Source organism: Buteo buteo, chromosome 11 (genome assembly GCF_964188355.1).
Source record: "Buteo buteo chromosome 11, bButBut1.hap1.1, whole genome shotgun sequence".
Lineage (NCBI taxonomy): Eukaryota > Metazoa > Chordata > Aves > Accipitriformes > Accipitridae > Buteo > Buteo buteo.
In genome coordinates, this window is record NC_134181.1 from 39,949,421 (window position 1) to 39,974,807 (window position 25,387).

A 25,387-nucleotide genomic window follows, 5' to 3' on the forward strand; every position below is an offset into this window, starting at 1 on the left:
CAAACCCAACCCTGTTCGTTTGAGGGGGGAGGGAGTGGGGGTGTCTTTTTTTTTCTTTTTTTTCTTTTTTTTTTTTAATTTTCTTTTTTTACAAACAGCTCCCTTGCAGGTTTTTAGTAGTTCCTTCTTGACCCAGTGCATGTATTATAGCAGCAATTGTCTTTGTGCTTTCTGATCATAGTAATGTATCACTTGTAAATACATTTTTTCTATTTTCTATTTTTTTGTATTTTTTGCATTTTGTTTCATTAGTGTGCTGTATTTTTTCCATGCCCCTGCCCCTTAAAGGAAAAAAAAAAAAAAAGGAAAAAAGAAAAAGAAAACTGTCCTTTACTGTTGTGACTGGTTGGAGTTTGCGTGTTGACTGCTTTGTACCTGTAGCCTGTTAAAATGTGGATTTTTATTTATTTATTTTAAACCAGCAGTTCCAGTTCTGGTTTTGGGTTTGTTTTTTTTTGACTGAAAGGCTTCCCTAGCTAACTAGACATTTTTTCCTTTAAAATACTCTGCCAAATTGGATTTGGGGAGCTCTCCCAAAAGCTCATAGCTCTTGTTAGTTTGATAGATGCTGGTAACTGTTAGTTGACTGGAAGGAAAACAGGAATGTTTATGAATGAATCTGATGGAACGTTAACATTACTTTGGGGTACAGTTTTGTTACAACAGGTGAGGAAGCTTCGGTGAAATGTCCGATCCTTTCTGCTCTTCCAGATGTGTTACAAGAAGAGCATATTTAGCCTGGTAGAAAATTTTGTCCAGCCATGTCATTAATTAATGTCTTCCTCTGTTCTCAGGGAAGTCTGCCACTGCTCTCAGTCAGAGGGGCTGACGGGGCCGACGGCCTCTGCGCTGGCTGTAACGGGTCTCTGAGACAGGTGAAACATCTGAAGAAACAGTAAGCAGCAGCACAGCCCTTCGGGGGGCACGGAGGGCTCCAAGATTTAGCAAGTGTGGGTGGGCAGGTGTGGTGGTGGGGATGTTGTGACTTTATTTTATTTTTTATCCTCCCCCCCCCCCCCCCCCCCCCCGTTCATCTCTTTCACTTAGTTGAAAGCATTTCTTCTAGCATGTGCCTGCAATGCTCGTCGTCAGGTAACTGTCACTTCTTAATGAAATAAATAGTTTTTAATTAAAAATCTGCTTTTACTGTTCATAGCAGGTGTCAGGTCCCAGACTTGCAGTCAGCTTGGGACAAAAGAAAGGCATCAGTTTTCAGCTACATACCTCAAACTTAAGGTGAATAAAATATTGATGAGGATATTCAGAGAGATTAAAAAAGACACTTTTTTTGGTTGGTTTTTTTTTTTTTTTTTCCCCAGAGGTTCCAACCAGTGGAATAAAATCTCTAGATCCTGTTTGCTACTTGCTTTATCTTTCCAGCTCTTCCACCCACCTGATAGCAATGCACAGGAGTTCCCTCCTGCCTTTGGAATTAAAATAAAAGGTCTTTCTCTGTTTTACAAGTGGTATTTTTTAGTCCCTGCCAGGAAAGCATGCCTACAAATGATTTTCTACGCTTAAAAAGGATTCTGGAAAAAGTTCTGTAAGTACTAATGGACAAATGCTTAATGAGAATTAATTTAGCTTTCCAGAAAAATCTTGACGTGCCTTTTTAAGCTGTACTGCCCTCCCGCACACTGCGACCTTCTGACTTGCACCAAGAGACTGAGCTGTAACTGCGACACTTGGTTTCTGAACCCACAGGTAGGTAGAGCTTCCTGCACCGAGCGGACTGCCCAGCTTCCCTGGCAGAAGCTCCCACCTGCCAGGTGAGCAAAAACTGGACTGAAAAATGTTTGGTGCCCCTTCAGTGTGCAACAGTAGCTGCCACCTGTGGGAAAAGGATTTTGGTGCTTTGCAGAGGTTAACTGAAGCGTAACTGTTCTAAATACAAAGCTATTACACTTGCAGAGGGCATTCTCCTAGGTTTTTTGAGTAAGGTAAAGCTGTAAAGCTTTGTCCCACAGCTCTCCCATCTAGAACAACCTCAGCATTCAGGGGGATTAGAAGCAGATTCCTACCTTGCTACTCAGCTGCTGGGCCCTCTCTGCACAGACACACCTTTTGTCCTTGTTTCTTCAGTCTGGCTGACTACGTGTCTTCTCAGCTTGAGGATGAAACTGTAGAAGCTGCTCTGGGTGCTCTGGATTTCCGGAGGCCATGTAGGGCCTAGGGCTCCCTGTCCCTGTTGTGGCTGCTACGGTTGTTGATACCTTCTTGGTTTAACATTCTGCTGGACTCCTTAATAAACTACTTGACACCAAGTCCTGCAGTGAGATCGCCAAACCACCTGCCCTTTCTTCTGAAAAGTTGTCATAAAAAAATATTTTAGTAATATTTGACTGACATAAGTACACTAGTAATGTTTGACTAACATAAGCCTTCTTATGGGAAGGTAAAAGGATACTGGCCAAAAAGTGATAGACATAGAGCGTGTTTATAGCAAAGAATTGTAATGTACAAACCTGTTAACAGTTCTAGAGTTGGTTTTCTGCTTTGTCTTTGGGAACAGTCAGCTTAGAAATTTTACTGTTTGTGTTTTGAAATTTCCCCAAGGTCACACTTAATCTTGCAAATATTATGAGCTCAGAAATGACCTGGGGTTGTCTGGCCAGCCAGTATGGGTGAAATGTATTAGAAATGCAAGCTGGTCGTTCTGTGTCTCTATTGGCCTGATGAGAGCGATGCAGGGAGTTGTCAAATTGGTGCCCAGCCCGGCTGCGGGGCTGTACTGCGCTGCCTGTGGAGGCTCAGGAGCACACCAGGGTGGCCAGCGCTGCACTTTCAATCGTGTGACATTCAGAAGCGTTTTGCTGAGATGAACATTTCCTGTCTTATACATGGAAGTACAGCATGTTCTGTGAGAGAAGGGGAAGAAGTCACTGAGGCAATTAGGAAATACATACAGGCGGTTGAGTGGCTTCCCCAGCTTAGTCTTGACCTCCTTGGAGGTGGAAGCGGAGGGAAGGTTTCCAAGTATTTTTCTTTTTATACAAGTAGTGATGGAGTGGAATTTGAAATCAATTTTTAGCTTAACAGTAGTAAACTGCATTTTTCATTCAAGTTACAACACTGTCATGTTTTCTTACCTCTATTCCATTTCTTCTTGTTGTTCTTATAGGTGCTTTGCTTTTTTACTTCAGGATGTCTTTCAAATTTGGTATTTGTCATGCTTTCCAAGATCCCCAAGATCCCCAGCATAACCTGAATGTGTGGCTGCTGCCAGGTCTGTGTGTATAATGAGGGCTCTCTACTTAGGCAAAACAAAATTTTGATATAAGGTCAAAATAATTTGTACTATTTTTCTTACAGATTAACAGTGTCAGAAAAGACTAGTAGAGGAGACTAGTCTAATGTGAAAGCAATACTACAGCAATTTCAGCTGAGTCCTGTAAAACACTGTATACACTGCTTAAACTTGGAAGGTTGAGACAATGCTTGGTTTTTTTCAAAACTGCGTGAAATTGAGAGGTGAGCCCCGTCCTGCTGTGTGCCAAGGAAGTCAGATGCTTCAGAAGGGATCCAGTCTCCAGGCAGCTCCTCATTCTTGGTGGGGGACAGGCCAAGAAGGATGTGGCTCACATCCGTGTGCCCCAGGAAGAGTTAAGTATTTCTCACCTGTGTGTATTCAATTGTGACAGCCCAGAACAGCTCCTCTCTTCCTTTATTCTGGTGGCAACTGACATGAAAAGACTGTGAGCTTTAGATATGACATAAAATATATCAAATCTACTAGTTAGGGCTCCCCCTGCTTCATTCCCAGTAGTCTGCCTCGTAACCAGTTTCATGTACACTTAAGAGCATTGTGGGGTAGAAAACACAATGTCCTTGAAAACTGTAGCTGTGGCTTACCTCCTCCCCCACATCTTTCTTATTTAGGTATGACCCGATTTTTCCCATCTCAGTGCTCCAACTTTGCAATGTTGGCCGAGTTTGTAAATTGATAAAAACTTCTCGCTTTACTTGTAACTAGATCCTCTTCTCAAAGCCTGGCCCTACCCTATACCTAGCCAGTTTAGTGCTGTCTGGGGGTGGCTCTCGGCAAGAGCTCACTATTTAATGCTGCAAAACTTGTTTGTGTTTTGTGCTTTCAGCAGTTCTCTTCTGTAACAACAGCCCCGAGGAGCAGACGCATATGTATTACAGCCAAATTGTCTCAGCCAGCAGCAGCAAGGAGTAAGCAAGCTCTTAGTATCTTGCTCTGAGAAAACCCAGTTCTTTGCTCTCAGAGCTCTGGGGTAGGCTTTGTGCATAAGCATGCTGTTTACCCCAAAGCACTGCTGTGAACAGTGCTGTGTGACAGGTTACCGATTCCTCTCTGGATTTATGCAGCAGGGAAGGTACTGGAAAGCCTTTGTGCCTTTAAAGCATGTTTTTAGGTAATAACAAAGGGAATTCTAATAGAGTAGCTTAAGATATTCCTAGGCTCAGGATCCTGACTGGCATGCTGTACCTAGACCAGCGATTTTTAACCAGCTCCACCCTTTTTGTTATTTGATGATGTGCAGTGTAATTTGATACAGACTATGGCAGAGGTGCAGCACTCAGCAACTTAGCATCAAATATGCAGTTGTTAGCCAGGTCAGCTGTTGTACTGAGGTCAGAGCTAGCAAGAAGCTTGTTAAGGAGGCATGCAGTGCATGATCCATGCATTCCCAAAAGCAGGTTCTGGTCACAGGCGCAGCAGCAGGGCTTCTGCAAGAGCTGCCCCCTGTATTCTCTGCAGAAGGTCCACAAGGGATTTGGTACATCTAGTTTGTAGGTTCTTCAGGTGTGTTCTCAGTCAGCTGAAGTGTTCATCACTATTCTCCCCCTTAGGTCAGCCATGATGCGTGTACAGAGACAATTTCACTCTGCTCTGGAGAAGCTGCAGTCATTTAGAGTTGGTAGATGAAGGAGGCGTGATGTTGAAGAGGAGCGGTCTGAAAGCACTGACGGTACAGTAAAGCAGCTCTAAGAGAAGCAGCCAGCTAAAAAGAGGGGAAACAGTGCAGCAGGCATGGTCTAAGTAAGTGTGACTGACTGCTCTGGGTCACTGGGATTTCAGCTGGACCTCAGCACACGAGGTCAGTGAACACAAACACTGAACAGTAACTGCATTCCTGCAATCCTCACTTCCTTGTGGCAAGCAGCCCTACAGCTCCTGTTCTGGCTGAGTGGCTGCAAGGAGAAATAAGTATAAAATAATATCACTTTCTCCTACACAATCATAGATATGAGCCTTCAGCAATCGTCCAAGCAGTGGTATGGGCTGAAATCAAGCTAGAAAAGTCTCTCTCACTCCTGGAAGCCCTCCATAATTTACAACAAATTCACAGTCTTTAGAATGGTTTTCCAGTAGAAATTCCCTGTTGAATACCCTGCTTGGCTCAGTTTCTGTTAATCCTTAGGTTTGCGAGAGCAGCAAGGAGAAATTAAAGACTTGAAGACTTTGCCCCAACATGCAGTTGCCCTCTAGCGACCTGCAAAGGGTTTATTTATATTTCTGGGATGTCTGCACTAGCAAATGCCTGCTGCACTTCAAAGCAGTGTCTAACTGGTGCGTGACGGCCCAGGCAGTTTATGCTCCTGTGTCTTGTGACTGGAAGAAAATACTCTAAATGAATTCACATTTGCATGAAAAAAACAAAGTGGGGACTGGTGCTCCTCAAAATTAGGTTTTATTTGTCTTCTCTGCTCTCTGTACGTAATAGAATCCTGCTGTTTTTCCTTCCACACAAATTAAATAAATGGCACCACAGGAAAATAACCATTTACCTCTAGTTTACTCATCGTTTGGACAACGAGGTGGACCACAAAGGCTGTAGTCTTAATCGTCTCCATCTTTTCCTGATTTTAGAGCTTTTCTTTTGGCTGTTGAATCTTCTAAAAGTTAATTTCTTGCCAAAGATAACTGATTGAGGATATGTGCTACTGCTAAAGCTTCCTGGTAAGGTTTTCTGTGTCATCTGTTAATTTCCTCCTTGTTGCCCAAAACATGTAGAGATTAAAGGCTGTTGCTGCTACTTCATGTACTTCTTTTCCTGTTGGGTAGTTGTTGGTATAGTAAAAGCAGCTTTGGGAGCGGAGGTTTTTTGGGGGTTTTTTTTGGTTGGTTTTTTTTTTAAAAAAACAGTCTCAGGTAGTGCAGCTTTTCTGTCCTTTGCTTTTATACCTACATCCATAAGTGGCTGAGTGAGCAGGCTCCTGGGCTCTGCTGGCCAAGATCCAAGGGTTTTTTTCTCACCTTTGTTTTTACATCTACATAGAAGCAACCCCAGCCTGTACGAAGAGCCCTTTGTGCGTAGGTAGTACCTGTGTCCTCCCCCATCTGGCTCCTCTCCTGCTGAAAGTATGGAAGAGTGCTCTGCTGTAATGATTACCTCAACACAGGCTGTATCCAATTAGGAGCTCACACATAGCTGTGTGCCACACCTGAAATTCATCAAAGCCTGATCAGAAGAGGCTGTGTAACCCCAGCCTGGAACAGGGCACAGCAGTCCTGTCTGAGTGCCTCTAACTTTGGCACTGGTTATCCATAATCACATAGTGACAAATTTTTGGAAAACAGGCAGCGGCTGGGAAGCACACAAGGAGAGCTGCTGACTTTACTGAACAGCAAAGTCATTTTGCTGCTACCAAACCAACACAATGCTCCAGTTTAGGAAAAGGTCTACGCTCCCATACAAGGACAGGTTGCCTCCTCCCTCCTGCACTTGCAGCCATCGCTTACTAACCTAGATAGGGCCTTCCGTGCACCATACGCTGTCCAAAGAAGAATCAGCACATTTTAACAAGAGGGTCAGTTACATATTGGTGAGGAAAACTTCCATCATTAGCCTCGTTGAAGACGGCCAAGACTTGATCGCTGTTGCGCACTGTTACACGAGCCACTCTGGGGCAGTGTCCTGCTCTAGTCGGCTTCTTCAGCTACGGTAGGCCTTCAGCAATTGACCTGCTATCACCAGTCTTTGGATCTCACTGGTCCCCTCATAGATCTCAGTGATACGAGCGTCACGGTAATGGCGTTCTGCTGGCATCTCTGTCACATAGCCCATCCCGCCCAAGATCTGGATGGCCTGAAACAAAGGTAGCAGGTTAGAAAGGAAGCAGGGTCAAGGAATTTATTTTCTACAGAACACAGCCACCTTAAAAGGAGCTAAGCCCACTGCAAGCATAACTGGAGGGAACACGGGGGGATGACTGCAGCCCATTTGCAGTCAGAGGAATAAACAGGATTTTAACTGGGTAAGAGCAATACTGATGTCCCAGACAGAGAATGAATCGCTTCAGAGGTAGTTGTTAGTGAACCATGTTTGGCTAAGACACTATTAAGGACAGGGGAAAATAAATGCAGACACCAGAAGTCCTGCTCCAGTTGCTCACTATGTTGCAAACTTACTAGTAGTCCTGACTGGTGCACCCATGTTCTCTCCCCCATTGCTAATCCTACTCAAAATTTTGACATTGCCCTGGACAGCAACAGGCACAGAAGACTTTAATAATACAGCTGCCACAGGCCACCACAAATCCCTGCCCACACCCCCCACAATCCAGGAGGATGGCTGTACTAACCAGCCCCAGCCATACAGGTTGGTTTGGTTTTTGTTTTTTGTTTTTTTGTTTTTTTTAAATCTAGTAAATTCCATGCCACCTTCCCCAAGCACTTGTGCAACAACACGAACTCCCTTTCAGCATGCTGTGTATCAGAGATGTCAATTGAAGTAGTTACCTGGTGAGCAATGGCTGTTGCAGCTTCTGATGCAGCCAGTTTGGCCATCGCCGCTTCCTTTGGAGAAGGAAAACATCACTGAGGGTGCAGCTATCACAAAAAGGAACAGGTCACTTGCACTAGGAGCTTGAACACCCACAAACCAGCTGTGCAGAGGCAGGCCTGATCATTGGTGCCAGCTGACAGCAGCCACTCCCTCCCCTTGGCTAAAACCACGACTCAGCTCAGCAGGCTGCCTGAGGATTGACAGCAGAGTCCAGCATCTGCTGGTGGGTTAAACACCAACAGCACTGGCTGGGCAAGCGCTGAATGCAGCAATGCTGTACATAGTGCGGTTTCCTTGCCTTGAGCCTGTGCCCTGTATTGTCACTGTTAGACAAATGCAAGGCTGGAAATAATACCTTTGTGAAGGGCTTCCCATTGTCTTTCAGCATAGCAGCTCTCCAGGTCAGCAAGCGCGCACCCTCCAACGCCACAGCCATATCTGCTAGCTTAAACTGCAACGACAAACACTGCCTTTGTTCCAGGTGCTGGCCTCTGCCTGCGCAAGAACATACAGCAGAAGTCTCCCACCCGTGAGGCCAGTATTGCTAGAAAAGGAGCGCCTCCATCCCAACAATCAGTTTTAAGTGTTTTAAACCAGAAATTATTACCCTGTTTAGGCCAAACAGTGCAAAGTGCACTGTGTGCCAGGAGCCACGCCTGAGAGCGCACATGAACTTTGCACCAGCGATGTTTGGAGCTGTCTCGTCCGCCTGGTTTGTACCTGCACTGCCTGTAGCTTTGTGATGGGCGACCCAAAGGCCATTCTCTTTTCAGCATAATCCACAGCACAGTCCAGAGCTGCCTGTGCTATTCCCAGAGCCTGTGAGGCAATACCAATTCTTCCTGCATCCAGAGTTTGCTGAGAAACAAACAAAATGCATGTGTTAAGTCAAGTCATGCTTGATCAAAGATAGTACACTCACATTTCTGATCTTGCTGGGGAGCTGCTGTAGCCTTAGTATCCTGTGGTCAGAGACTTCCTTGATTCAGAATATTCCTGGTTATGCAGGAATAGAGAGCTTTAAAATGTACTGGGCACTGCAGAGAGAAGCCAGGTGTACAAAATAAGGGTAACAGCACAACGAGCAGCATCTGCTCTGGAAGGGGCTGACCAGCTAGACCCCTGGCTCACTGTGCAGCTGATTTTACTTTAAGTGAAGGAAAAAAAAAAAAAAAAGGAAATCTGGTCAGTTTTCCTCTTTGCCCTTATCAGTACACACACTGAAGCAAGCATTTTTCAAAATGACTAGTGAATTGAGTCAGTAACCTGACTTACCTCAAACACCTGCCCATTTTGCTTTTAACTACTTACCTGCCTCACTATGCACAGGAAGAATTTACAGCACAGTGAGAAAAGGCTTCATCTTCCCAAGTCCTGGGCTGAGCGTCTTAAAAAAGTGGTTGGTGACTGGCGGGTTCATTTAGTTTTGGACACAATAGAATGGGCTGTTCTCCAGGGAGCTCAGCCTTTTTCAAAAAGTCAGGCCAACAAATGGTGTTTTGCCCCTACAGAGAGAGCAATGAACACTTCCAAGGGGTAGTGCGTCACTGCAAGGAACGCGCTGTTCCGCACTTGCCTGGCTCCTCAGAAGTCGCACACATGCCATAACTCAGATTTCATCCACCTTTAGACACTATCCAGAGGTTGTCCTGGGCCTCCAGGACAGCTTTCCTCTGCCACAGTATTTAGGGGAAATGCCATGTTTTCCCTTTATTGGCAGGTACAAACTAGAGGAATAGAGGGTTGGGAAAGGAGAAAAATTAAAATACACCACCCCTGCTGACACACCACCTCAGCAGCATCACCATTCCTTCATCTGAGAACCACCACACTGAGTCTACAATAAAGTGCTGTCAAGGATCTACAGTAAATTAATGATTCATCAAGCTCTGTGAATGATTTCTCCCACGTTAACAAGAGGGGTCAACTGCTTAATGTCACACAGAACAGCTTATGTATGTGAGTGGTCCTCACCAAAGTGATCGTAAACGGTTTTGAAAATGGTAAGCTTGGGAACTACAGCTTTACACAACCACAGCTGCACCTCAATCCATCTCTTACCATGGCAATTTTGAAGCCCATTCCCAGCTGCCCCAGTAGGTTGGCCTTGGGTATCCGACAGTCCTCAAATATCAGGTTGGCAGTGGAAGAGGCTCGAATTCCCAGCTTGTCTTCTTTCTTCCCCAGTGACAGCCCAGCAGTTGGCATGGGAACCAGGAACGCACTAATGCCCTGCAAGGAGACCCAAAACTCTTAGGAGTGTTGCCAACTTCCCACTTACCTGGCTGTCAACAGGCTTCCTCCAAACATTTTTCATAGAAGCCACATGTCTAGGTGTTTTGGGTTTGTGTGGCAGGGGCTTACAGGGATGGCTCCTGTGAGAAGCTGCTAGAAGCTTCCACAGCTCCAAGTCAGACCCACCTCTGGCCAAGGCTGACCCAATCAGCAACAGTGGTAGCACCTCTGCGATAACATATTTAAGAAGGGGAGATCTGCAGCAGAGAGGGGAGTGGGATGTGAGAGAAACCCCAATGCAGATACCAAGGTCAGTGAAGAAAGAGGGGGAGAAGGTGCACCGGAGGAGGGGATGCCCCTGCAGCCCATGGTGAGACGGTAGGCTGTCCCCCTGCAGCTCATGGAGGGGAGCAGGGGAGCAGATGCCCACCTGCAGCCCATGGAGGAGCCCACGCCAGAGCAGGGTGATGCCCCCAAAGATGGCCATGACTCCACGGGAAAGCCCGCACTGGAGCAGTCTGTGACTGAAGATCAGCCCGCAGAAAGGACCCACATTGGAGCAGCTCATGAAGAACTGCAGCCCATGGGAAGGACTCACATCGGAGAAGTTCATGGAGAACTGTCTCCTGTGGGAGGGACCCCACGCTGGATCAGGGGAAGAGTGAGGAGTCCTCCCCCTGAGGAGGAAGGAGTGGCAGAAAGGAGGTGTGATGAACTGACCCCCAGCCCCTACTGCACAGCCCCCTCACCTCTTGCCAGGAGGAGTGGGGGGAAGCTGTTTTAAGATTTGGTTTTACTTCCCATTATCCTGTTTTGATTTGATTGGTAGTAAATTGATTTTGGTTTTTTCCCCAAGTTGAGTCTGTTTTTCACCCGTGCCCGTAAGTGGCGAGTGATCCCTCCCTGTCCTTGTCTCGACCCACAAGCTTTTCTTTGTATTTTCTCCTCCCCATCCTACCAGAGAGGAGCGAGCGAGCGACCTTGTGGTGCTTTGCTGCCAGCTGGGCTTAAACCACAACACCAGGTAACCAGGAGAAGGGAGGGGAGAGCTGAGACGGAACAGAGCCAGCGCACATCAGCCCCTCCTCTGCTCAATGCCTGCACGGCTCTAAACAGAGTCCCCAGAGCCTTTTCAAAGTGCTTCTCCTGCACAACTCCTTTACACCCACCCCTTTTTCCTGACTGACCCAAATGAACACACCTTGTGCTTCAGGGATTTATCCGTAGTAGCAAACACCACAGTGGCCGAGGCGTCCCAGGCGTTGGTGATCCAGGCCTTGGTGCCATTCAGAACCCACTCGTCGCCATCCAGGCGTGCCACCGTGGACGCCGCACCCGCGTCACTGCCATTTCCTGAGCAAGGAACCAGCAAAAAAACCTCAGGCAATTGGTGGCAGCCTGGGGTGCAAACCCACCCCCCGCCCACACCCCCTGTCACGGCACCTCTTTTAACTGCAGTAGTGTCACCACTGTCCCTCCCACAGGACCCACACAGGAAGGGGAAAGGCCCATCTGTCTGTGATGTGTCCATCTCCAGAGCTCTGCTCACACAGAGCGGATGAAAATTTTCAGCATGGACCATGGGAATGGCAGTTAATACCTTAGGCACTGGGACTTCGTGTACACAGAATGGCCATAAACCACCTTTCTACAAACTGCTACAATTTCACAGACCTAAAGTCCATTGTAAACCTGACTAAGGAAAGAAGCTACCCTACATTCTCTGCAACAGGAACAGTAACAGTCACATCACCTGGTTCACTAAGGGCAAAACATCCGATTTTCTCTCCACCAGTGAAGGGAGCAATCCACTTGTGCTTCTGTTCTTCTGAGCCAAACTTGAGTATTGGCCCTAAATACAGAGACTTTAAGAATTGAGCTTTGAGTTAGTGGCTCTTGAAGGTACAAGCAATCCAGTAACTCCCTAATTTCTAAGTGCTCTCCAATACACCAGCACCCTCCACAGGAACAGACCTCATTTCTCCCACAAACCCCTCTCCAGTAACCCCCCAATGCCAGACTCAGTTCCACACCTGTCCCTCGCACAGAACCCGAGACACTTACGTTATTGACGCTGATGATGACACCCGTGGACGCGCAGCCCCTGCTGATCTCCTCCACAGCAATGGAATAGGCCAGGTAGTCGAGGCCTGCTCCTTTGTACTCCTCCGGCACATCCATAGCCAGCAGCCCTAAGCCACCCATCTTCTTTACCTGCACATAGGGAATGGAGAAGTGAGATCCTCTGCACCACCAGTGTCCCAGCAAATACACACAGACACATGGAGATAAAGACAGGTCATAGCAGGGCTACACACAGAGGAAAAGATGTGCACAACCCCTGGTGAAATGGGAATCTGACTGTACCAACTGGTAAGTGTCCCCAGGTCCCGATGACTTCAACAAGAGCCAAGAGCTGCACGCAGTCACTGCTGCCTAAGACGAGGCTCTTGCTTATTTAAAGAGCTCTCTTCAGTACCGGGAAGGAGGGAGCCTTCTGAAATAGGCAGATACAACCCCACCAGCATTTCCTCAGCCTCCCACCAAAGCTTTCCCCCTTGCATGTCCCCTATCAGTAGGGAGCTCTCAATGAGAAATCTAGCTGATAAAAATCATTAGAACTTTACCTTTGAGTCTGCTGAGCTTCAGCCTAGGACTGCACAAGGAAAGAATTTTACAGAATGAATGACCCATAGAACAGTTTGCAAGAAGGTGATTTTTTCTTTCCCATTAATTGTTGGTTACATGCCACATTATTCCACCCCAAGTTCCTCAGCTGGACCCCTGCTTTCTTAACTGTAAGCTCTTCAGAGTACTGACTGTCTCATTGTAGGTCTCTTGTTAATGTTTGGCAACATACAAGAGAAAAAACAACCTTTCCTCTGTTTTTACATTTAAGATGCCAAGCTTTTGGTGTTGCGGAAATAACTGCGTCACCAGCCTCTGCTTGCTTTAAGAGGAACCAAGGGAATTTTTAAACAAATATTTTCCCTCCTGTATGGGCACCCAAAACACTAGTCCTTCACATCAAATCCAGAGGATGAACAAAAGCCAGCAACTAGTTCTATGTATGTTGCTCTGTCTTAATAAACACTGTTTACATTTTGAATTTTCCCCTACACATTCAAGTGAAAAGACTCAAAAATAAAATGTAAAATTCTCAGATAAGAACAGTGAAGTAAAGTGGAAAGTAGTTTCTTCCTTAGAGTATGACTTTCCTAGCTTAATCCTTCCTTACTCCTTAACAGAAAGAGGGACATATGACAAAACTTGCATGCCTCTGTTCTTACTTGGAGCCTCTTGGCTAACGTAACAGTATATATTTTTCTGGAGCTTAGTACTTCACTGCAATGAAACAGGTGAGTTAGTCTGCTCAACGTGGCACAGAACGTACTGCTGTGTCTGTACTGCTTTCCACAGGAGAAATCACAGGTTTGATTAGCATCTCAATTTCTTCACAGCCCCAGAGGATGACTAACATGCATCTCCTATCTCCTGATCGCTTCTTTTCACCATCTGAAATGCACTTGGGTCACCCACACTTCCTCACTATAAATCATTTTTACAGTTATCTGCTGTCTATGAAAGTATTTCATTGGTTTTATAAGTCAGTTGTATTACAGCCCACAGGTAAGGCAGTAAGAGAACTGAAAATTCAACGATACTGAAGTCAGACAGAGAGAAACACAAGTAAAGAGCTCAAAACGTCCTGTGGGCATTACAATGTCCGCACTCAACGAACTCTGACAGAAGCTGATCTAAACCTCAATTTTCTACTAAGCCAGAGCTTAACGTACTTTTTGCTTCAGGCCCAAGCGACCCTGCCCCAGCAGCGGAAGGAAGTCAGGCTCTGAACGAGCCAGTCCGCCTCCGTCGTGCCCACCTCCCAGGGGGAGCAGCACGCACCTGCTCGGCCGGGAAGCGGTGCTCCTTATCCAGCTGAGCTGCGAGAGGCATCAGCTCCTTTTCTGCGAAGTCCCGGCACGTCTGACGCAGCATCCGGTGTGTTTCTGGCAGCTCCGCTGACTGGTACACCGTATGCAGTCGGCGGAGGCACCCAAAGGGCAGGGCTGAAAGGAAGGAAAGGAATTGAGCGCCGCTGTTTCCCTTCACGCCCGGCGGAGGGGGCTGAAACCCACCCAGGAGGGTCCCACGCAACGCGGCTGGGGGCCTCCCCGGAGGGAGACTCTTCCCCCGGCACCCAGGCCGCGGCACCCGGGGCTCGGCTCGAAGGGCGGCACCGCCCCGCCGCGGGCTGAGGGAACCCGCCTCAGGGCCTGAAGGGCACCGGGACGCCGCCTCCCGCGCAGGCCGCGGCCCCTTCCCACCCCCTTCGCTTGTCCCGCAGCCTCCCGAGCGGCCGCGGCGGAGCCGGGAGCCGAGCCCGGCGCCCTCACCCCTGGTCGGCCCACGGCCGCGGGCCAGCAACGCCGAGGCGGCCGCCATTCCCGCCGCCATTCCCGCCGCCATTCCCGCCGCCATTCCCGCCGCCATTCCCGCCGCCATTCCCGCCGCCATTCCCGCCGCCATTCCCGCCGCCATTCCCGCCGCCCGTCGCCTCAGGGGAGCGCGAGGAGACGAGAGACAGCGCACGCGCGAGCCGCCAGGGCGGCTCCCCCCATTGGCGCCCCGGCCCCGCCCACAAGCCCGCCCCCCCCGCGCTCCGGCCCCGCCCACAAGCCCGGGCACCACCTGTGCGAAAAGGGAAATTCTTTATTACTATTGCTGGTGACAAAATAACATTTATACAAATACATCGTCGGGGGGCGGGGAGGGGGAGGGAGGGGGGCCGCCGGCACCGTGCTGGGACCCAGCGACCCCGGGATGAAGGGGCACGGCCAGCACGGCTGGCCTCAGCCCAGAAGGGCCACGGGAGCGCGCGGAGGGGACAGCACAGAGGAGGTCGACGCGCCAGCAGCCCAAAGGCCACGCTGTGAGAGATACAAATACGTGTCCTGGAACAGCACTGAGATCCGGGCAGAGGGAGAGGGTGGTTGCTGGTGTTCGTTGTTTCCCTTTGCTGCAGAGGAAGAGGCGATGACTCCGCCAGGCCGCCGTCCCTTAGCCTTGTCTTCATCATAAAGCTCCGGGGAGATGGCAGTGTTCGAGTCCGAGGATTTCACCCGATACCGGGCCACGCTCTGGGGTAGCACAAGGCTCGGTAGCTTGATGCGACAGGACAGCAGGGCAGAAGACAAACACTGGGAAACAGCTGAAGAGGACGTAATGAAACACAGAGCTGAGAAGTAGAGTTACCACGTTTGGACCTTACTGCTTCGCCACCACCTTCCTCATTCATTTCTCACTTCTAAACGCTTGTTTTATTCTTCCTGAACCCTCGGATAAGTGGAATAAACATCCTCAAGCACCAGAGAGGAGGCTGCTGCTTCTCTGCAGCAAGAGACATTGAAAATCCTAAGGGAAACACACAAAGGAAGATACTTCCTACCAAAAATGGAGGACAAGGACAGCAGTACCCAGTCCATACAACAAGAGACGACCTTCCTTCACAAGGTGCAATATGTCAGTCAATCGTGAAAACAGCTGTCCAAGAAAACTGCTTGCATGGATCCAAAGCACTCGCCTCAACGTGAAAAAGAGGTCCTGGTGCTAAGAGGACAAATACTGGAAAGATTTAGCATGAGTTTGTGGGTTTGGTCCCTTTTTTTGTTAGAGCAGAACACAGTATGATCCCAACTCTTTCCTCGTTCCAACTCAACACACAACCTGAGAGAAGCTGTCTGCACAGATACCTTTTCCCTTGCTCAAACTTCAACCTGACAGCATCAACCTGACACTGACAGCATCTCCCTTACGTTCAGCACCTGGCTAGGACAGACCATCCACCTGAAAGGATGAGATCCCATTGGAATTTCTTCCTAGCTCACTGGCATGAGGAGCTTTGGCCCACCATTAAAGCATCAGAGCACACAGTCCAGAAGGAAGATGCTCTGTTAAACCATGTTTACCAAAGACATCATTCCTGCCACAAAGAGAAGACACTTTATAGAAAACACCTAAGAGAAAAAGTAACCTTAGGGAAGTGGCCCAAGTGGGGACAGGAGTTTTGAAATCCCTGACTTTCTGGATTACAATCAACTTTTTCAGTGCTGGGTTGCCCTCTTGTAGGGACTTTTTTTTCCTGCAGCATGCTTTTTGGGCAAAGACCTTCTAATTTGGCAAAGCAAACACATTCAGCTAGAAACTGAGGGGTGCTACTGCTGCCTGCAGGTCTTCCCATTTTCCTCCAGTTTTCCTTTTCTTATTGCTCAATAGCTGATACATTCACCAATGGGAAAGCAACTGCTTCAATGCTTTTTTCTCATCACTACTGGCATCAAATGCCTCATTGACATTTGGCTCTCCTGCTGCCAGTCGCATTCTGCAAAGCAGCGGCTAGATGGCACCCACACTCCCTACAAACAGCCCGACCGACCGTGCAGAGCTGCACGCTGACTACTACTAACGGCTCACACAAATCGTCATTTGCCCGTACAGTGATTTCTGCTGCTCGCTCTGGCAACAGTCCATCTTCCTTTTAAAAACCTTTACGCAGTGACATAGAAAACAGATGGGAATCATCACACTGATAAGAAAAGCAAGAGGTTGCTTCATGCAGAAAATGCAATAAAAGTAACATTTAAAGGCACCTGGATTTATACTACACACAAATTCAGCTCAATATGCTCAAATTTCCCAGGGAATAACTAGCAGGCTCTTCAGACGCTATGCTGAGCATCTCAGAACTCTTCAGGATGAAAAGCACACTTTCAGGCAGTTCTGCCTTGTCACAAGTAACTTCCAGCAAAACAAATGTTTCCCACCTTCCCTGGCACGGCATGAGGCCTTCTGAAGACAATCGCTGCAAGAGGCATCTCAAGCTCCACCTTACAAGCAGCTTTAACTAATTCTGAAATATCTAAACAAGATTGCCTAAGTGCCTTTAGAGATGCTGGAGGGGATTGATGGTAGCAGAACTGTTCTTCATCTTTCAGCCACGTAGACCTTGCCTCTCTGCATTCCCAAGACATTTGTTGTGGTTGCTCATAATTAATGCTCCACCCAGAACAGGTCATTTGTTGTGGTTAATCATAATTAAATATCTTCCCAAGAGCTGGAGATTCTTTCATGGCTGCCACCCCACATACTCTCACTGCTTACCCTGATGCCAGCTGATCTTCTACGTCAAAGTCAGTGTCATTAATCTGCGAGGTAAAGGCAGTGGCTTCCTATTGCTGTCTACGCATTAACAGGCTCCAGGGTGTGATGCCCACCCCACTTAATCTTGCTAAAACATAAACTATACTGTATCTTACTTAACACAATAGGTAACCAACTGTGTCCACGAAGGAGTTAGGTTTCAATTGTCTCAAGTAACAAATAGAACTAATGCTAGCAAACATCTCTAGTCTAGACGCAACCTAACTGCCATGTACGAGAGACACAACTGACCAGCCCAGCGAGGACACAGGAAAAACGCCAATCTTAAAAGACAGCAAAATAAGCAGAAAAGGGTTTGCGTGGCTGCTGGGAAGACATGGGTCTCCTTCTCCCACTGCATCTTGATACATCCTATTGCCAGACCCCAAACACAGCTGTGAAATACACCCTCTGGTCTGGTGGTAACTAGCTTGGCAGAAGAACTTCCTAAACAATAAATAGGCAGCTAAGTAGGCAAAGCAGCGATGGGAGCTCAAACTATTAAAAAAGAGAATCATGTAAATTCTCGCTTTGTAAGAATCTCACTCCGTAACACTGAGTGATCTGACCCAGGAAGCTTTTAGCTACTAATACCTCAAATGAAACAAAGCAAATGAGTTCATAACACCACCATCTCTCCTTCCAGCACCTCTGACAGATCATTCAGTTTTAAAATTAGAGAGATTGAAGCCCAGGAAGCTCTGCTTCCTACACATTTTTCAAGGCATTTTCCCACATTCTCCCTTCTTCCTCTAAGCCCCACTAGACTGACACCTCCCCTCCACCCCAGCTAGACTGACAACGTGCAGTCGATCTAAAAAGCAATACACTCTGTAGCAAGAGCCAAAATTCCTACACAAAGGGAAGAAGGAGAAATGGTAAATATAATGAGATTAACTTCAGCTTTAAGGTTGACCCCTGAGCTCCAAAATGCAACAATTTGCTCACAAGAGCTCAAACAGAAATGCTATCAGACTGACTCTATGACCAACCTGGATAAAGCCCCTTTTTTCCCCCCTATCTCGTATCTCTAGTGAAATCTCTGGCAAGACACAGATTAAACTGTTCTCAGGGGCAGCTCAGGCCCCTGGAGGCAGAAGGAAGATTCTTGCACTGCTTAGAAGCTGAATTAATCTCTTATCTTTCCCACTGGAGAATACTGGGATGCGCCCTAAAAAGCAACGTCAGCCATGCTACAAACTAAACCACTGTGCACTAAAGAGATGATCTATCCACCCGAAGAAAAGATCTGCTCTTTAGGCATCACTGGCTACTTGAAGGGGTAAAATTTTCCTGCTAAGAAATAGCTTACCCGAACAATCTGACCTCTTGAAAGAGGGTAGTCACCCAGCAGGTGAAATATCAGAAGCACTAAAGGTGCAACCTAACTATAAAGACTGTAACAGCAAGAATTTTCTAACAGTGCCTCTGATCCATGACCTAACCAAGGTACCAGAAGGTAACCAGAAATAAGAGAATGAGAGGCAGGATACGTTGAATGTCAGATAGAGAAGTGTTGCAGGGAGATTTCCTTTACTTTCATGAGCTGTCGTCTTTGCTTCATGTTTTCAGCCTCATGCAAGGAGAAAAGGTTTGGCAAGAAGCCTTGTTGCACGAGGCAGCAACTCCAGTCCACTCCTGGGCATCTGGAACGGTTAACAGCATCACAGCATCCAGCGGACTTATAATCATTACTGTCCTCCATTGTAAGCATAGTCGGCCTTGTTGTGCATAATCAACTTGTTGTCCACAAAGTAAAAGCTGTCTGAGCGGGTCTCGTACGGATTTTCAACCATCAGACGGACTGTGAAAGAGAAAGCTCAATTACATTCAAAAGCCTGCCACACTCCACTGGACAGCACGAAGTCAGAGTATAAAAAGGACTGCCACTCTGCTGGATTTACCAGGCTGATGCTCTGCCCTACCCAAGTAAGAGAAGCAAACTGCTCCGCTGAGCATGCTTCAAAAGCTCTGGCCTGCCCCTTCCTATTCTTTCTATTCACAGGACAAGTGCTGTCAAAAGCAAACAAAGGGGGATCGAGTAATCTCACACAAGACGACCTTAGAAACTGTCAGAGCCACCACTAGAGCAGAGCAGCAATCACATCTGTGAGCAGAGAGGTAGCAATCTGCAAACAAAAAAGCGGTGGCACTCCCGACACGTACAAAGGCGGGGTACAAACTCCACGCCTCCCCCCGCACCTAGGCAGCTACAGAAGGGCCCACATGCTCCTGCTCTATCCACCTCCTGAGGTCAGACATACCCTGCGCAATGTATATTTGCAGAGATCTTGGTAGGCTCAAAAACACACCTCTCGGAGAAGAGCCAGTTCTGTTCCAAAGCAGGAGGCTCAAGCCCTAACAAGCAAGTGCTGAAAACAGATGCATGGCTATGAAGACAACCCTTTTTCAGGGTTCTGTTATCTTCTGGGCTACACTTTTAGGCATCAGACATGTCAGCCCCGTGACTCTGATCAGTTCTTGCAGCCCGTGACTTGACAACACAGGTTGTCTTGGGCTTTCATTTTCAAAGGAGAATTTGCAGCACAAATCTGTAATTCAATCAAGATTACACACAGCTTAAACCAGGAACCTGGATCTATTTCTCTGTATCACCCCCATCCCCATCACAACTTCTTTCACAAGTAGAGAGAGGGAGAAAATGAGCATGTGCACAGACACAAACAAAACACAACTCGGTGTGGGAAAGGAGATACTTACTAAGGTCTTCTGAGAGCTGAGGGAATTCATAAATGTGTTCACATGTGTTCCTGCTACTGGGAATGCAGAAGCCAAAATCAAAATCAAAGTTCTTCAGCAAGCGATCTCGGAAGTAATGTCTCTCAATCATTCGAAAGTTTGACACTGGCTTTTCTCCCACTGTGAATTCCACTCTGTATGCAAAAAGTAGGAAAAAACAGCTAAGACGACGTACCTCTCTTCCTATTGGGAAGAGCAGAGCCTTGGACCCAAGACTACACAAGAATCCAACAGATCATTCCAGAAAGAGAGACTTTGATATTTGTAGTGTAAGATGAGTTCTCTCTAGGCTTTGACTCAGTTTTGTGACACTTTGTAAACATCTGATTCTCCCTCCTTTCTATGGACTCATACTCACGTTGCACCAACAGTCCGAAGACGGAGAAATGCTGGGGTGAACTGGTAACGAACAAAGCGGCCTGCACTAGCGTCCAGTTCACTGTTGTCATCGTCATCCTCATCATCTTGCTCTAGAAAACACACCAGCTCAGAGTTATTCTGCTAATAGCATACATGTAAGGTAATACTGGCTAGCGGGTATATCAGGACAAGCTGGCTATTACTTAGGCACTGAACCTAAAGGTGTCTAATAATTAGTCTGAGTTCATACTGGCACTAAGTAATAAAGAAAAGATCTGCTATGACAGCTGGTGCAGCCTTGGTGACTCCAGAGCTGAAACTACCCTCAACCTCACAGGATATCCCCGCTCACAAGTGCTAAAGCACATGAAAGACACTTTGTACCACAACCAGCCAACAACGGAAGATTTGCAGTTGATAGTACTCCCCCATGTTACAAAAACCACTTCACATTTTTACGACAACAAGTTTCTTAGCAGAAGTAAACTCAGTCCTATGCTTAAAGGAGAAGAATTTAGTCACCAGGACATATCGAAGGACCTTTCTGCTTGGTTTGCGTGGGTTCTGCGTTGCAACTTCTCAGCTTGGCAAGCCTCTCTACCCTCCCTGCAATGTTAGCGTGACATACCTGAAGCAGATGGCTTTGCAATTTCAAACAGCACTGTTCCAGTTTCAAGGTCCCGGATCTTAAACCTGGTGAAGTCGATGTTGTAAATGTTGTCTTCGGGTTTGCATAAATAATCTAGAAAAGAAAGAAAACATATAGTAGCATTTCAAAAGATCTCTGAGCAATTACCAAAGGAATTTTTTTTTTTTTTTATTACCAACCCCAGCCCGTTAAGATACATACTGCAAGTTGTTTTGCAGAAGCGTCAGGAAAGCGGGACAAAACTGAGGCTAGAAGAAACAAAGGCACACTAGGTGCCAGGGAGCAGAGCAAGAAAGGGAAGGGATCGGGACAGAAAAGCAAAGACCGGCAGCTCAGAGGAAAAAACAAAAACCCCAAACCAACCAACCAACCAAAAAAAAAGCGCTCCCCGGCCCGCACTCACTCTCCGTCACCCGGCACAGCCCCAGGACGTGCTCGGGCCGGACGGTCTCCAGCGCCAGCAACTCGGACTCGGTCCACGGCGGCCGCGGCGCCGCGTCGGTCGATCCGCGCCGCCCCCTCAGGCGGCTGAGCGGCCCCCCGGTCCCTGGCGGCGGCTTCTTCTCCGGCCCCGCCGCCGCCGCCGCCGCCCTCGCCTTCGAGCCGCTCATCGCCCCGCCGCCGCCAAGATGGCCGCCGCCTCCCTCGGTAGCTATGGGAGCGAGGGGCGGGGCCGCGGCGGGTCAGAGGGCGCGGGCGCTGCCTAGCAACGAGAGGGGCCCCGCGAAGCTAAGCAGGGCCCGCCGCGGCCGTGGCCGGAGGGGAGACCAGGCCAACCGTGTCGCGACCCGCGTCGCGACCCGTCGCCCGTGGAGCCCCGACACCGAGCAACCCACCTGGCGGGCGTCCCCGGCCCGGGGCGGCAGCACCTCCCTCCCGGGGCTGTGCACAGCGGGGCGGATGGCAGCGGGACACGCCGGGTGGAAAAGCTGGGAGGTACCTGAGGAAAAGAAACGCCAAAAAAAACCCAAAAAACCCAAACAAAATCCCCTCCCGGGTGTCCCCCTGAGAGCCCTGGTCTTTTTAGGGAACGGTGGCAAACGCTTTTCAGGAAGCAGCTGTGAGCCGGCGTGGGGATGCCATGGGGCGCGCACCCCACTGCTGCCCTGGGCTGGGGACCCCCCGACTGCTGTCCCCAGGGAGCAGATACCGGACCAGTTCCCCAGCCTGGCGGGAGGGACTGGGGGGGGGTCCCGCAGGAGCATCACACCAGGGAAGCGATGCACTTCTTCCCTAAAAGAGGGGCTACCCACCAGGTGCGGTAGGCACTGAAGAGCTGCCAAGAGCCACCTCCAGCCCTTCGGGGAACCGGGGCAAGAACAAGAAACATCCACGTCCTCTTTTCAGGCTTCAACCGACGCTCAAGATGACCGCAAACAGATTTAGAGCAGTGGTTAGTGACGTTCGCTGCTGCTCGCAAGCGGCACGCACCTGCTACTGCCAACCGAATGCTATTTCGAACAAGCCTGCCCACACCGGTGCTCCCAAATCCTCCTCGCTGCATCGGGTTTGGTCCCTCCATCCCGTGCCCTAGGAAGGGCAGACCAAAGACCCAGGCTGTCTGGAAGAACGGCTGCTCTGCGTGGGGCCAGGGTCCCTTGTCCCCCCAGAGCAGGCACCTGGAGGAGGAAGGAGCTGCTTTCAATCTGCTCCAGCCCCAGCCCCTTCTGACCGCCTCTGACGCAGCTTCAAGCCGAAATCGGGGCAGCTTGCAAAACCCGAGAAGGTAAGTTACATATCTGGTGTTCCTGATCTGAGCAGGAAGCAACAAGGTCCACATCAGCACTTTTTAAGAGGATGTTATACCATTCAACTTGCACTCGATCGCCCAAAACAACCCGCAAGAGAACGCCGGGGCTGTACCGGAGGCAGGCAGTGGCAGGGAGAGGCTCTGGGCTGCAGCAGTGGTGGGATATTAAACTGCATCTCGGCAGAGCCTGCAGTCCCCTCCGCAGTGCAGTCAAGTCTCGGCCTCCCGCACCACGAGCCGTAAAGCAGAGGGGGCTCCTCTGCCCCCATCGCTAGAAAAGAGGGACCACCTCATCCAAGTGACAATATAATTTTGTTTATTTTCCTTTAACACACTGCTGGTTAAAACTGCCAGACAGTAGATTTCAGAACATTCCCTCAACCAAACATCCTGGGGAAATTAAAAAATAAAACCGCTACCATGTACCAAAAATAAAATAACCCACCCCCACACCCGTCTTCTCCCCCAAACTAGTCCCTGCAAAGCCAATGCAATCAGAAATAGACATCTGTGCTTTTCACCCAGGGCCCAAGCTTGCTGCAAAACAAACTAAAATAAAATGTCACTGCAAGTTGTTATAACACAAAGCAATGGACAGTAAAATAAAAAATCCTCCTTCAAAACCCTTTGTGCTGGTGACAAGTACAGATGGAGATCTCTCCCCACACTGCTTTAGCCTTTACAGACAACTTAGACCTGCAGCTTCAAGTAGTTTGTGATGTGTCCTTAATGCCAATGGCACTACGGAGCAGCGGGACAACCTGCCAACGCTAAAAGCTGCTATGACAATGGGACCCAAACATCACCGTCACCTGCCCAGCATCTCGCAGTCCTGGCCACCGCCTCCTGGCACAAAGCACAAATCCTGCCTCTGCTCTCGTGGTCTCAAGGGCTGCTTTACCAACCTGGCTGCTTCTCGAGTGGGAAAGCCCTGAACACACGCAGCCCCCGTAGAAACTGTGGAAAAACTCAAGCCCCCACTTGCCAGCAAGTTTCCAGACACCGCTTCAATCCAGCACCCTAGCTCAGGAACTGTTATAGTGTGACAGAACAGCCATGGTAGCACAGGCAAGCACATCCCCACTACACATGGCTGGCAACAACTCCAGGGCAGAGATCCTGCGTTTTCTAGATTCACACTCTCCCCAGTTAAACTGGTGCAAGCTGTACTTTGCCCCTTGCCTTGAAATCTCCATCACACAAACTCTTTAGCAGAGACCTCTGATGTTTGCAAAAGATTATTCACGTTTTCTACTCAGCCAGCACTGTTTCTAGGAAGGAGGAAAGCACTTCTGTTCTGTTGATTATTTTTTCTTTTTTTTTTTTTTTTTTTTTTTTAATAAAGCACTTCTTGGGAAAAAAAGAAATCAAAACCTATCAATAACCTGCAGTAGCGTCCCACTGATCAGACTTGGGACAGTGCCGCCCCATCCCTCCCCCTCCCCCATCTTCCCCCCAATCTCCAAAAATAGTATTTAATATACAGCAATAAACTCTGAGCAAGCCAGAGTCCCGGAAGACATGGACCTGCTTTCACCTCTCCCATCCAGCCTAGCACCATTTCAATGCGGCTGCTACTATACTCCTGGGACAAATCCGTTCGGATCCAAGGTGAAACGCACGTGCCCCAGCCCTGCTGGGCAGCGCACAAAGCAGGGGTGCAGCACAGGAGGCCTATTCATGTAATCACATTTCACGAGCCTTCACCGCTCCAGCCTGGTGTTGTGTTTGTGCCGTTGAGAATACTTGTCTGAGCCTATTTGGGACTAGCCAGTGAAGACAGACTGGTGGAACCAGGCTGACATTAAAAAAAGCATCCTTGAATTGTATTAGACTTTGGCATTTGTTGTGGAGATGCAGAAGCGCCAGTAGGTAAATTAGCTCAGTGCTGGCTCAGCTCCCATTTCCCTTGGATTCTCAGCAAGGATATTTCCTTCCCTGCCACATAAGTGCAAGAAGCAGACGGATCTCTCCCACATTTGAGCACCAAACAGAGCCTGAAACACTTGGTACTTCACAGCTGCTCAGAATCTGTCTCACATCAAGGGCTGAAGCTGCTCTTGCTGGTCCTCTCCCTCCTCCTGCTGTTTTCTATCAAAGACAGGTCTGTTCAGCCCAGACTTCCCATATCAAGACATTTTCCTGGCTGTTGCAACCCCATTTCAACTTAAAGAAAGGCCAAGAGACAAAGCACAGGTCTCTGCTCCCTGTTCAAACCCAAACGGTGCAGTGCAAGCCCTCAGCGAGCGAGTTTGGGGGGCAGGACCCTCCAAGTCACACTCTGCACCCAGAAGCTGTAAGCACCATACGACTACCAGGACCTAGCCATGACTCACTCAGCTTTGAACTGCACAGACACGCAGGCACCAGACTGTCTGGAAGTTCTCCATCCTGCCTTCGGGAGATTTCTGGGGGAGACCAGACCTGAAAGAGCTCTTCCAGTTGTTCTATCCCCTGCTAGGCTTTTTTTCCATTGACCTTAAGGGCTGCAACCAAAGATACTTGCTCACAGTCCTCTGCTTCAGCTGTGACCTCCAGAGCTGGCATCCAGGGATACTGAAACAATCCCCAGCTGATCACAAGGGCAGGGAATGCCTGTCCCTTAGGGGAAAAAGAAAAAACAGCTCAGAAGCTCCTGAAAAAAAAAAAAAAAAAAAAAAAAAAAGCTGCTTCTTC

General features: G+C 48.5%; 2 protein-coding genes across 6 annotated transcripts; both read right to left on the reverse strand.

The window, feature by feature from the left end:
* Nucleotides 1-45: 45 nt before the first annotated feature.
* Nucleotides 46-14,598, reverse strand: ACADS (acyl-CoA dehydrogenase short chain). 3 transcript variants are annotated; one of them, XM_075041752.1, is made up of 11 exons: nucleotides 14,390-14,523; nucleotides 13,899-14,062; nucleotides 12,057-12,206; nucleotides 11,746-11,857; nucleotides 11,194-11,345; nucleotides 9,819-9,989; nucleotides 8,478-8,615; nucleotides 8,113-8,208; nucleotides 7,712-7,768; nucleotides 2,022-7,058; nucleotides 46-884 (listed from the first exon to the last, which is right to left on the reverse strand). In XM_075041752.1, the coding sequence occupies exons 1-10, from the start codon at nucleotides 14,520-14,522 to the stop codon at nucleotides 6,906-6,908; spliced, it is 1,326 nt and encodes a 441-aa protein (XP_074897853.1). In that variant the 5' UTR covers nucleotide 14,523; the 3' UTR covers nucleotides 46-884; nucleotides 2,022-6,905. The 3 variants fall into 3 exon arrangements, with proteins under 3 accessions (XP_074897853.1, XP_074897854.1, XP_074897855.1); XM_075041753.1 differs by lacking the exon at nucleotides 46-884 and having other exon boundaries at nucleotides 5,644-7,058; nucleotides 14,390-14,430; nucleotides 14,515-14,598; XM_075041754.1 differs by lacking the exon at nucleotides 46-884 and having other exon boundaries at nucleotides 6,919-7,058; nucleotides 7,712-7,801.
* A 94-nt stretch (nucleotides 14,599-14,692) lies between these two features.
* UNC119B (unc-119 lipid binding chaperone B) lies at nucleotides 14,693-23,758 on the reverse strand. Of its 3 annotated transcripts, XR_012652361.1 has the most exons (8): nucleotides 21,798-23,758; nucleotides 21,365-21,613; nucleotides 20,941-21,054; nucleotides 20,311-20,422; nucleotides 19,914-20,086; nucleotides 19,505-19,744; nucleotides 18,730-18,996; nucleotides 14,693-15,204 (listed from the first exon to the last, which is right to left on the reverse strand). XR_012652361.1 is itself a non-coding variant. In XM_075041757.1 (6 exons), the coding sequence occupies exons 2-6, from the start codon at nucleotides 21,570-21,572 to the stop codon at nucleotides 18,884-18,886; spliced, it is 720 nt and encodes a 239-aa protein (XP_074897858.1). In that variant the 5' UTR covers nucleotides 21,573-21,613; nucleotides 21,798-23,758; the 3' UTR covers nucleotides 14,693-18,883. The 3 variants fall into 3 exon arrangements, 1 of the variants encoding a protein (XP_074897858.1); XR_012652360.1 differs by having other exon boundaries at nucleotides 14,693-18,996; XM_075041757.1 differs by lacking the exon at nucleotides 19,505-19,744 and having other exon boundaries at nucleotides 14,693-18,996.
* Between the last annotated feature and the right edge of the window lie 1,629 nt (nucleotides 23,759-25,387).

Bases quoted from the DNA above. Each gene is read 5' to 3' on its own strand.
- ACADS (XM_075041752.1), bottom strand. From the start codon at position 14,522: ATGGCGGCGGGAATGGCGGCGGGAATGGCGGCGGGAATGGCGGCGGGA. The intron at 11,346-11,745 runs GTGATGTGACTG...TTCCTTGCTCAG, and splicing joins TTTTGCCCTTAGTGAACCAG to GAAATGGCAGTGACGCGGGT. The intron at 7,059-7,711 runs GTAACTACTTCA...CCTTTGTTTCAG, and splicing joins CAACAGCCATTGCTCACCAG to GCCATCCAGATCTTGGGCGG.
- UNC119B (XM_075041757.1), bottom strand. From the start codon at position 21,572: ATGAGCGGCTCGAAGGCGAGGGCGGCGGCGGCGGCGGCGGGGCCGGAG. The intron at 21,055-21,364 runs GTGAGTGCGGGC...TTTCTTTTCTAG, and splicing joins GCTGTGCCGGGTGACGGAGA to ATTATTTATGCAAACCCGAA. The intron at 20,423-20,940 runs GTATGTCACGCT...TGTGTTTTCTAG, and splicing joins TGCAAAGCCATCTGCTTCAG to AGCAAGATGATGAGGATGAC.